A 12,853-nucleotide genomic window follows, 5' to 3' on the forward strand; every position below is an offset into this window, starting at 1 on the left:
TTAAAAAGAAAAAATAAAAACTTATTTCAAATTATGTAGGATCCATAAAATGGGGTTTTATTTATATATTAAATTTGATTTAATCTCCTAAGTCAAATCATAAATCTATATATATATATATATATATATATATAATATCAAATAACCTAAATATACAACATAACAAATGGATGTCAAATAAATTTTATAAGGATACATGAATTAGAAAAAAATATCAGATTACTGGCCCCACTGTTTTGTAAACAATTATCATTTTGTAAATTTTTTATGTATTGGTAAACATTTCTCTTTTTTTCGGGAAATTATGTGATGCTAAAAATATATGGTATGGGAAGAGTTTTGATCAATTAAAACACACCCATTAATTTTGATAACTAACACCTAATTGGCTGCAACTTTTATGATTCCAGTTGACTGATCAAAAAATTTCTCATATATTATATCTTTTTCATATTATAGTCGAACCCCTTTTTTTCAGTTCAGAAGCTCGGCAAAGAAAAGGTAAGAAATTTCAAACGAGTTAATTAGGGTTGATAATGCAACTTTTTATATGGTCCTAGAATGATGATGGCTTTTTTTTTTCCTTTTTGATATCAGTGTTGAAAGGTTGAAAAAATCAAATGAAGAGAGAAAATTAAAAGAGAACAATTACCAAAGGAGAAGACAGATAAAATGTAGGCGTAAAAAACTTGATTCACTAATTTATATAAGAGGCATTGCCCTGACACTTCTGTGATTGTCAAACCAGCTGGGTACTGGGTAGTCTTCTTTATCCAAAATAAACCTTTCATTTCCTTCATTACTTCTCAGGCCGATCTCATGGCATCCTTCACCCCTTCAAAGTATCCGAAGTATATGATCTATCATCCTGAGAAAATACGGATTTCTGATATACTTGGTGCCTTGCTGTTTAGAAGGAGGTTATCAGTGACCTCAAATTTTGTTGAAATTGGCCATCAAGAAGAAACCAAGCCTGGGATTTCCTTCTTTACTTTCATATCCCTTATTACACTAATCGTCGAAAAGATATTACTATTGCTTGACAGACCTTTATATTATCTTGGTTTCATTGTAGAGTTCACTTGGAATCTGTTTTCGCTTAATGGTGGAATTATTGGACTGATTTTTCGAATCATCAAAGGTATTTCCTCAATAAGAGCCTCTGAACTGAACATCATATATATACTCAGTATACTATCTGAAAATTTGCATCAAATGGTCGTTTCTCTCTCTCTATATATCTATCTTTCTTTCTGGAATTCCAGAAGTAAGTTTTGCTTAATTTTCTGTTGTGCAGCGTCAATTATCATACCAAAGCGAGACTCTGTAAATTTCCGGTCAATAGTTGGCTACATAGACGGAAGGAAGGATCTCTACTACTACAAAACATCCTCTGATCTCAGTTTGCTGCCCGAGCAGGCGCTGTTGGACTCTGCCGAAGCGATTAATCCAGTACTAGATCTTTGTGTAATGGCTGCAAAAGTAGTTTACGAGAACCGAGCATACGTGGAAAATGTTATTACAAACCATTGGAAGGTATTTTTCTAATAATCAACGAGAATGGGCAGGGATCTGCTGCCAAAGACGGTACATTGGAACATCTTTCCTGTCATTCATGGGTGGCATCGAGAATCTGCTCCTCATACATAGGCGCCTCACGGGCACATCCACCGTGTATTGAGAACATCTCCCGTAAATAATAATCTTATAAGTATGGGAGATGTGCCCAATACATGGTAGGATGTGCATGTGAGATTGCTGTGAAGAATAGATCCGGTCTCCATTGAGAGCATCTGATTTGGCAGTAGATCTGAACCCAATGAGAATAGGCCTGTTAATCAGATCAGATCAGGTGAAGAAGTCTACACAATATTACATCTGCACCCCGACATTATATCCAAACCATGCATTGAGAAGATCTCCCAGTGACAAGTACGGGAGATGTTTCCAATGCACGCTCAGATGTGCATGTGGGGCACAGATGTAAATTCAGTCTATACAATACACACCCAGGTATCTTCCATGCCGGAAGCTTTAGTCTTGATAATCATCTGTGAGCACAATGATTATCAGGGTGTTTGGTTCCGTTTATGTTTATTGAGTAAACGTTTTATACTTGTTTGATTGTAAAATCGAGAAAAGCAATTAATGAGGGTGTTTATGACACATAGGTGCTATTAGGCACCACATCAGCAAAATGCCAATAAATGGCTACCCGCTTCAAGAAGTTCCAAAATGAAACTTCCTGAAACGGGAGAGGCGCATAAAAACCAAAGGTTGCTTTTACAAATTTCGATACACACAAATGCAATTAATGGGGCATTTGCTGGTGAGACGCCTATGTGACACCGTCACTAAACATTTACTTAATAAACATAAACGAAACCAAACATATACTATATAAATACTCCATAAATTTTCTTACACTTGTCTCATAGAATCCATAAATACTCCATAAATTTTCTTACACTTGTGGGTAGGTGTGAGTACGTAGTGTTTTTGTGGGTAGCAGATCCAGACGTTTAAAACACAGTAACTTACCTTCGAATGCAAATTTCCAAGAGGGTTGAGTATTTATTGAATTAATGCTTATTCATCATGCTCTAAGTAGAATTCCCATGAGAGCCATGTGCACCCACACTACATCTCAACTATATATCGGAAATATATAGATGTTTTCACGCTGAGACGTGCATGTGAGACACGCTCTGTGGGGTGCCAATTGATCTACAAGGGTTTACAATCCAAATTGCTTTTTCAGCAGAAAACCTCTTGCCACCTATTTAGAATAAACAGTGAATTTGATTCTTTACAGCATGATATAGGATCAATCACAACGAATTTACATCTGCACTTTATAGAAGGTGCTCCACAGCATATCTCAAAACGTCTTCCACTGACAACTTCCAGAGATATTTCTAATGTATACTAAAATATGCACGTGGGGTGTTTGTGGGGCACTTTGGTATCACCCAGTTCATTTAAACGAATGAATTTGATCTTGAATAACCCCATTTTGTAGTTAGCAATTTTTTAAGTATTTAGTGATATATTAGAATATTTTGAACCTTGTTATTTTAATGAATCTAATCTTGAATAAACCTATTTTGTATCTTACAATTTTCTCGAGTAAAAATCACAAAACTTGATACACCATTGGGATGGATTTAGATTAGACTCGTAGGTTTATTGGATCTTACTAAATTAATGCTAAACATAGAACTCTGTCAATTAAAATTGAGTCTTACCAGATACCAACAGTTGTAATTAATAATGGGATCGATTTGGGTTTGTTATCTAGTTTTGGACTGGTTATGCATATTTGTTTACTGCATGGTTTTCAAAATCGGACCGGAAAAATTGGAACTTGAGCGGTTTTATTTTTTTTCAAAATCGTTGATTTTAGTCAGCAAACTGTTGAATCGGCCAGTTAATCATTCGAACCGTTTTTCAATTTTCTTAAAATTTTTTATTTTTTTTTTGTCAGAATGAGCCGACTGTCCAACCCGATAATCGAACTCCTGACTGGTTCGATCTCCAGATCGATTTTAAAAACCATGGTTTACTGTGACCCAGATCAGACCTGACTCACCGATGGCACTATGAGCTCAGAAAACATGTTTAATTTTTGTATTTGTAATTAAAATTTTGTTGGTACAAATAATTCTTGTTTTGTCTTATGCAGATGCACTTCGTCGGATTTTATGATTTCTGGGATGGTAAGGCTAACTCTAAATCTTCACACAAAGTGACATTTTCTTTTCAACATTGTTTGTTTGGAGCAAAAGAAAAGTTTCGCTGAAATTTAGTAGCTAATTTATTTATTTTTCCATTGGTTGTATTATTTTGTATGTATTTGCATTGAATATATATTTACATTTGTTTTCTTTTCAAATTGAGTCTTGATAGTGAAAAACAGATTTTTTCCTTTTATGTTAAAATTAAACAGCCTAAGTGAATTAATGAAAAAATAATAAAAAATGATTTAAATATTAATAATTTAACAGTGAATATATGATTCATGTGGCCAGCCCCATATAGGGATAAGGCATGCATAGAAGATGATGATGATGATGGTGATGGTGATATATGATATAAAGCTTTCAGTTTTCAAAATGAAAAAAAAAAAAAGAATCCCCTTCGGCTATATTTGCTTTTATGTAAAAGGTGTTGGAATGAAATTTCTGTGTATCAGCCTAACAAGGGAAAAATTACAAGTATTTCAAAACAAAAAATTTTGCGTTCTTACAGCCATGACTTCGTTTTCTTTCAAGGTATATAAGCAAATTCATCCATATAAAAGCCAGTTTTTTCACCAGTGTTATAATTTTAATGGATTGAAAATGGAAATTTTCCCAAGAACCTTCCGTGGACGTAGGCACAAAATGCTGAACCATATATTAAATCTTGTTTTTTTAATTCTTCTCTTCCTGTCACAACAGATATATTAATATTTAGAATCAAATTAAATCTTATTCATTAGATTCAGATTTAATGGATCAAATTAGGATATTCAATGCACTTATTAAAATAAATTAATAATGTTGTATAATTTTAATAAAACAAATTAAAAATAACTTTGGTATTATATATCATGAATAAAATGGCTTAAATTAATTTTCTACGATGCTTGAACCTGATTCTTTTAACAAACATATTATTTTAATTTTATGTAGGTATCAAATCACGTCTGATGGAATTGAGGTGGATCCATGTATGTAAAATCCAATTATAAACAAATTGGCATGGTGCCAACCAGTTGGTTGGGTAGGGATAGATTTGAGTTGAGCCGAGTCGAATATTTGATTATTTGAGCTCGGCTTGTCAGAAAGCTATGAGGTTCAAGTTTAAGCTCGGTTTGAGCTAGAGAGTTGAATTCAAGATCGGCTTGACTCAAAATCTTATAAGTTTGAGCTCCACTGTGAATCAAGCTTCTTATAAAATTAAAAAATTATAACTATATATTTTTTTATTTTACATATAAGAATTTAAGAATTATAAAAATTAATTATTGTTAGACATATAAAAATTAAAAATATTATATACATAATATATATTTGTGTATATTATCTTTATATGTATAATATTTTATTATATCTATATATAGGCCCAATTAGGTTCACGAGTCTTACAAGCTGAGTTACATTAGGTTTGAACTCGGCTTGATTAGAAACGAGCCTATATATTGGTCTTGAATTCGGCTCAAAGCTTGTTTTAGAATAAACTGAGCTCAAATAGCTCGTGAAAGGCTCAATTCATTTCCACTCCTAGTTATGGGTTTAGGGATGGGCTACCCCCATTGTATAGACATAAAGAGCAAACTTCAAAAAGTAAACAAATATAAACAAGTCGAATTCTGATTACGTTAATTCATCAATTTTATTCAAATTTGGATTCAAACAAATGGATACCATTTGCAACACTATTAAATGGATCTTATTTAACATAAATTCCATTGTTGATATGTGGAGGAGAGAAGATAAATGAAAGAAGCAAGAAGATATCAAAGAAAGCCTCTATACCTTAACACATTACCTATATCTATTTAGGTCATAAAAATTAAATCAGAATAACTTATATTGTTTCCCTTCTATCTTTATTTGCACACATGCATAGCATCTGCCTCTTTAAACTAGTTTTTGTTAGTTATTTTTGTATAGTAACTAGACCTGTTTATGGGCCGGGTCAGGCCGGGCTTTGCCCTTACATTAACAGAATATGTTCGGGCCCGAGCCCAGCCCAACCATCGAGCCTAGGTCTTGAGCTTGAGCCCGACCCTTATATAAAGCTTGAAGCCCGGGCTCAAACCCGAGCTGGGTTAGAAATTTGGGAAAAAGATTTTTTTTCCTTTTTAACTCAATTAAAAGTTATTTTATTTATACTAAAAGACCCCAAAACCTAAAAAAATAATGAAAAGTCTCATTATTACTTAAAAAAAGAGAAGAAAAATAAAGAAAATTATATTATATATATGCTTTTTTATTATATAAAATATATTTTTATTAATATAATACATTATCAAGTCAGGCTCGGGTTTGGGCTCAAGTCGAGCTTTTTTGAAAAAACCTAAGCCCAGCATGAAAAAAATCAGGCCCGATTTTTTAGGCCCGAGCGTGTGGACCTGAAATCTTGTCCAAGCCTGACTTAGGTCAGGCGAAGCCGGGCCGGCCCGTCGGACTACCCTGCCCATGAACAGGTCTAATAGTAACCGTGGACCTTACAAAAAAAATCACCCTTCTATCTTTACTTGCACATATGCATAACACGTGCCCCTTTAAACTAGTTTTTGTTAATTATTTTTGTAGAATAACCATAGACTTTACAAAAAAATAAAACCGTCATTTTTATTAGTTAACACATCCGTGATCCAACCCACATCAAAGTCATTTTGACCCGGCCCAATGTCCTCTAGGTAAATGGGCCTTCTGAAAAATAACTTGGTTGATCCTCACTTACCATAACAGATCCCTTGTTGCAGAGTATAGGAAGAGCAAGTCTACCCAAGCTTCCATCTTCTGCGACAGGGCAAAAGATGCTCGGCTGATTGTTGTGGCATTCCGTGGCACCGAACCCTTCAATGCCAAGGACTGGATCACTGATGTTGACCTTTCCTGGCTGTCTATGGGCAACATGGGAAGAGTTCACAGAGGATTCATGAAAGCTCTCGGCCTTCAAGATGACAAGGATTTTCAGAAAGGTTGGCCCAAGGATTACGACGGAGACAAAGAATTGGCTTACTACATCATCAGAGAGAAGCTCAAGACATTGCTTGAATACCACAAAGGTGCCAGGATAATAATAACAGGACACAGCTTAGGTGCTGCACTTGCGACAATATTTCCTGCTATACTTGCATATCACAAGGAAGATCAAATCATGGATAGATTGTTGGGTGTTTACACCTTTGGGCAGCCTAGAGTTGGAGATGAAGAATTTGGGAGGTTCATGGAGGGGAAGTTAAATAAAGTAGTTAGGAGGTATTTCAGAGTGGTTCATAGATTTGACATCGTTCCAAGGGTGCCCTTTGAAGATAATATATCACAGTTTTCTCACTTCGGAGGATGCATTTACTACAAAACCTGGTATAACGTAAAGGTAAGTTATATCTACAAGTAAATCAACTGCATGTCATTCATACAATCATCATCTGGCTCACAGCCCCATTGAAATCGGAGTCAGAATCAGAATTAAAATCCTTCGGAATGATTTATTCTCATAGTCTGTTTGCATGGTTCAAACAGTAGTGGAAATGAGAATTGGAATCAGCAGAAATGGAATTTTATTCCCAAGAGTAAGGTAAAGAATGTCATTCCAATAGGAATGGGAATAGGATTCTGATTCCACTCAACCAAATAATTAGAACTGGAATAACCCATTCTGATTCTGATTCTATACCCCTATTCTTGTGAACCAAATGGAGCCTTAGGCTTGGCTCTTTGAGGCAATATTAAGCTCGAGCTGCATTTAAGTAGCACACACTTACTTCACCATTAATTCAAAATCATATTCATCAAAGAAGCCCATATGATAAAAATCGTCATCGTTGTTCCATTGTTATCAGAGCCTTATCCCAACTATATTGACTGCCCTTCAATCCTATTTTATCATTATCTTTTGTTTAATGTCATATCTATTATTAAATTATTAATATTTAAATCATTTCTTACTTTTTCGACTCATGCCTTTTTTTTGTCTTCTCCTTTTCATCTTGCAAAGGAACATTTATTCTTATGAATGTTGCCAAATATCTTCTATGAATGTGATTAAACCATCTAAGTATAATCTCTTTCTCTTCTATGCATGTGATTAGACCATCTTAGTATAATCTCTCTCTCTTACAATTACTCCATTTACTATCATAAAGAATTGAATTGGCTTTCTGACTTTATCGGTTTATATTTGTTTGTATGGAACACTAGGTGCTGAAGGAAGAACCTAATAAGAACTACTTCGATCCCAAATACCATTTACCCATGTACTTTTACGCTTGGTTGGACATATTTCTAGCTTTGTTTGTGGGCATCTATGAAGGAAGAGATTTCCATGAGAGTTTTACTTCTATCCTGTTCAGGATTGTGGGGCTTTACATTCCTGGGGTGTCTTGCCACAGTCCAAGGGACTATGTTAACGATGCAAGACTTGGGAAATTAAATCTAGTGAAGAAGTCGGAGGATGCAGAGAGTCTTATTGTTTAATGATAACCTTTTATGTGGTTTTCATCATGTTCAAAAGTATCTTTATATATTTAGGTCATATATTATGTTTGATGTTTTAAATGAAAAATAAAACAACCAATCGACTGTAGAGCTCAATTGGTAAGTTGTCTGGCTGTTTGTAGTAGAGAACTTGGGATAAAATTCCACTGCCACCCGAGTTTGGGGGATGTTATGGATATGGGGACCTGCCCCCATTGTGTAGCCCTATAAAGTAAATGAAAATATAAGTTGATGTATTGTTTTAGTTATATTTTAGAGTTCATTCATGATTTAAGGAAAATTGGTCAATGAAATTTTGGTTTTATATCATAAGTGAGTAAATAAGGGAAAAATTATTAATACTTAGATGGATAAAATTGTCTTTTTCAATAATGACCTTTTATTAGAGGTGAGCAAAAAAAGCTGGAAAACCAAATTGACCGAAACCAAATCAAAAAATCAGTTAACTAAACCGGTCAATTTGATTTCAGTTTGATTATATTAAAAAACTAAAAATTTTGGTTTGGTTTCAGTTAACCTTATACAAAAACCGGTGGTTAACAGAATCGACCAATGTATATATACAATAATATATCTTGTATAATGTATATATTATAATATTATATACTATAATTTTATTTTTATTTTAAAAATTGAATAACCTTGCTGCTGCGCATCTGTCACTCCATCCGCTGGCGCCTTTTTCAAATTTCAAACTAAGTCCAAAAAAAAGCAAAGCACCTTACCTTTCTATATAAATTTATTATTTTTTAAAATCCAAATATACAATAAACAAACCTGCGTGCGTCTGTCTCCGCCTGACACCTTTTCACTTTCTCCTTTCCCCTCTTGAGACCTAAACCATGATAGGCAATACGCTTTCTCTCTCTTACTCTCTCTTATGATTTTTCACTTTTTCCTCCTTCACTCTCTTCATCTTCTAGTTTTTTGTCTAGCGCGTCCTCCGACCGATGACCTTTCAAGTCTAACATAATGGCTAATTCTCCTCTTGCTTAGGTATTTACCTGTTCCTCTTTCTCTCTCTGTCGTCTGTCATTTCTGTCTTTGGTCACTGCCTCAACTCCGCCAGTACCGTCACCTCCCAGTTGTTTCTCTCATATCTTATCTTCGCTGCTCTGTCACTTCTCAAACTAGGTAATTTTTTCTCTTTTTTCTTAATTTTAAATGCAAAAAAAAATCGAAAAATTGAGTCACGGTTAACCGGTCCATCAGTTAACACCGGTTAACCAGTTACTTCGATTCAGTTTTGATTTAAATTTTAAAAAACCGATCAAGTCTATTTGGTTCAAAAAAACCTCACAGTTCAGTTAACAGAACTATGAACACCCCTACTTTTTATGGCTAAAATAACTTTATTGTATTATTTACTTGAAAAAAAAGAATAGAAATAAATGTACTTACCCCAAATAAGTAACTTCCCATAAACAAAACAAAACCTAAGTAGAAAGTTGCAAAAGAGAGGTTTGGGAACCTAACTGTTATAAATTAAATTCAAGGAATTTTATTTGTTAATGACTCATTAACTTCGCAATTGACAACAACCATATATATGTGGGCTTTAGTTGTTCTGGTTCCATAGAACTATTTGACGAAATTGAATCAAATTTAAACATTTGTACATCTGTTCCTTCCTCTGTTCCAATACAATTCATTTTACTAATTTTATAGAAAAAAAGAGAGGAGAGCATCTTAGACTTTTGAGTTGAGGGAGAGTGAATTCGGTTCATATTGGTAGGGGTGTCAATGGGTCGGGTCGGGTCGGGTTATTGGGGTTTTTCCAACCGACCCGACTTGGTCGGGTTACCTGAGGTAGAAACCGAAATCGACCCGACTTGGTCGGGTTACCTGAGGTAGAAACCGAAACCGACTCACTGATAGGCCAAACCGACCTGGTCGGTTTGAGTCGGGTTGGGTCGGTTTCGGTTTTGCTCCTGTACAAAAGAACACCTAATTGAATTTTAATTGTAATTGCCTAATGGGTTGCCTATTTGGTGTAAAAGACTATAGAAAGTTAGAAACTATGATAGATTGCCTATTCTAATTGTAATTGCCTAATGGGCCTTCTAATTCTAGTAAAAGACTAGTTATAGTTAAGTAGGAAACTACTCAAACTAGGAACTACCGAACTAGTAGAAGACTAGTTCGGTTCGGGTCGGGTTGGTTTTGGTTTTCACACAAGAAAACCGAAACCGACCCGATATATCGGTTTATATATTTGCCCAACCCGAAACCGACCGATACTGATAAAAACCCAGCCAACTCGGGTTGGGTCGGTCCAGGTTGGTCGGTTTGGTCGGGTTGGGCTTTCTTATGAACAGCCCTACATATTGGTTCATTCGGCTTAAAGTCAACATTAGGTCTCTCCAGCCCAATTAAATTAAAATCTAACTCTATTCCCAACAAACCCAATCATAATATCAGGTCGGGTTATGCTTTAGTTGGGATAAGAGGCAGAGACAGAGCAGGGTGCCATAAAGGTCCACTGACAATCTGACACATTACTAGCCTCATAGATCGTGAAAGACGATCTCTTTTCTCAAAGATGGCTGAAAATTAGTGCTCCAACCTGGAAGAGAGAAATAAGAAGGCACGCGCCTACATCAGCTAGGGATGGCAAGTGGGGTGAGTTTGGGGAGGGCTTTCTATATTATAGATTTTATCCGTCTCTCTAAATGTTTCAATCAGTACTTATAAAACCCTCCCCAACCCTATCCTCCCCACATTCAAGGATAGGGCAAGTTGGATTTACAACTCGCATCCAATATATTATTATTTTTCGTCATGTATAAGCAATAAATAAGTAAAACAATATAAATAAAGAACAAAGTTTCTAATTATTTGATTAAAGTATTATTTGGGTCATGGTTGAGTTGGTCCAAAAAGACACGTGGTTGTCTAGTCATCACCTGGTCAACCCAGCCACATCAGCATAGCTTGACCAGATCCATAGCATGCATCCATTTCGCAGCCCAGGCTAGGCTACGCTATTACAGTGGCACCCCATCTTAACTCCTCAACCACGTCAACTATACGTCATCCAGATAAGAACGACTTCAGATAAGAGGAGGGAAGACAACTCCGCCGAGGATTAGGACTCCTATCGCAAGAACCTCGACGGAGAGTCTCATTCTAGCAACCCCGGAAGCCATGTCTAACTAGGACATGGACCTTCGACTATAAGTAGGTATTCTCTGCTCAAGGTAGGGGCATCATACTTCTAGCTCTTAGACTCTCTTATACTTGGCCTAACTTTCCTCTTGCTCGGTCCATCCTTCCTCTACCTCCTACTCACTTAAGCGTCGGAGTATCTACCCGAGGATAAATCCTCGGGCCTCTGACATCCTTCTTGGTTGCAGATCTTGAAGCGTGGTTTCGTCCTTCCACCTCGGCTTTGCCCTGTTGGCAAGGATTATCTAGTTGCTCTCCTTAGTTCGTGCACTTCCTTGTATTGAGCAGCATCAGATTGGTGCCGTTTGTGGGAAACGCACAAAAAGCCTTCCCAAAAACTCTTTCTCACCGCACAGTCAAGAAAACAATCAAGATGAACAAGAACTAGTCTGAGCGATCAACATGTCTATCCCCATCTTTGGAATCCCGACATCGTAGCCCATCGCACCAAGAAGTCCCGCTAGTCCGATCAATGCAAGCAAAAGGTTGACAAGATCTTCAAGTTGATGCAGACACTAGGATCTGTGACACAGCCCAACTGGGTCGTACCCCCTCTCGCTCCAATGCATACCAAGGACGATCCTCGCTTGAACGACCCCAAAATGCATCGGTTAGACAAGAAGGGAGCATGGTCCAAACATGAAAGACAAGACACAATAGAGAAGACCACCTCTACAGCCCGCTCTCGAGAGTGTGACGACTGAAGCAAGACACGTCAGACCACATAGGTTCCTGCAAAGGAGAGGCTCGGCAAACGGACACTACCCTACGTGGTCTCCATTTTCGAGTCCAACTCGATGAAAGATTGCCCCGCATGGTCCAAGAAAGAAAGAGCCACACATACTACAGTACCAAACAATAAGGACACCAAAATCCAGGATCTCCAATAGTACTTAGAAGAGCTAGAGCGCAACTAAGTCCAGAGGAGTGCAGCACCCATAGATCAGCCTGCACAACCGATAGCTATGCTTGCCAAAGAGCCGCCTTTTATTCAGGAGATCATGGATGAGCTACCCCCTGCCAGATGGTGAGCACCCCAGTTTGACAGATACGACAGAAGTTCCAACCCCGGAGATCACGTTGTCATGCTAAAGGCCCAGATGATGCTACATGGAGCTTCCAGGGGATTGATGTGCAAGGCACTTATGGCCACCCTCAAAGGCCCAGCCTTGACATGGTATTCCTCCCTTCCCCCACGATCTATATCCTCGTGGGAGCAGCTAGAAGAACAATTTCTGGCACAATTCACCCCAAGCCAGAAACACTAGAAGACCTCGGCTAGCTTGATGCAAGTAAGGCAAAGGAAGAAAGAATCTCTTAGGGATTACCTGGCGAGATTCAATACCGAGGCACTCCAAGTCTGCAACCTGAACCAGTCAATGGCGGTCATATCCATCCAACAAGGACTCCGCCAATCCCCCTTTAGTTTCTCCATCTCTAAAAATCCTCCTCAAACCATTGCCGCACTA

The 12,853-nt window shown here is 36.9% G+C and overlaps 1 protein-coding gene across 1 annotated transcript; it reads left to right on the forward strand.

Moving 5' to 3' along the window:
- Nucleotides 1-670: 670 nt before the first annotated feature.
- On the forward strand, nucleotides 671-8,464 carry LOC104611428 (triacylglycerol lipase OBL1-like). Its single transcript, XM_010278456.3, has 5 exons — nucleotides 671-1,141; nucleotides 1,298-1,536; nucleotides 3,686-3,719; nucleotides 6,479-7,095; nucleotides 7,920-8,464. The coding sequence occupies exons 1-5, from the start codon at nucleotides 820-822 to the stop codon at nucleotides 8,193-8,195; spliced, it is 1,488 nt and encodes a 495-aa protein (XP_010276758.1). The 5' UTR covers nucleotides 671-819; the 3' UTR covers nucleotides 8,196-8,464.
- The last annotated feature ends 4,389 nt before the right edge of the window (nucleotides 8,465-12,853 follow it).

This window comes from Nelumbo nucifera, chromosome 3, assembly GCF_055504915.1.
Source record: "Nelumbo nucifera cultivar China Antique chromosome 3, China Antique-T2T, whole genome shotgun sequence".
Lineage (NCBI taxonomy): Eukaryota > Viridiplantae > Streptophyta > Magnoliopsida > Proteales > Nelumbonaceae > Nelumbo > Nelumbo nucifera.

What these genes read in the sequence shown, in the direction of transcription:
- LOC104611428 (XM_010278456.3), top strand. Translation starts at nt 820, where the DNA reads ATGGCATCCTTCACCCCTTCAAAGTATCCGAAGTATATGATCTATCAT. An exon ending in GATTTTTCGAATCATCAAAG is followed by an intron (nt 1,142 to 1,297) that starts GTATTTCCTCAA and finishes TCTGTTGTGCAG; the next exon opens with CGTCAATTATCATACCAAAG. An exon ending in ATTTTATGATTTCTGGGATG is followed by an intron (nt 3,720 to 6,478) that starts GTAAGGCTAACT and finishes CCCTTGTTGCAG; the next exon opens with AGTATAGGAAGAGCAAGTCT.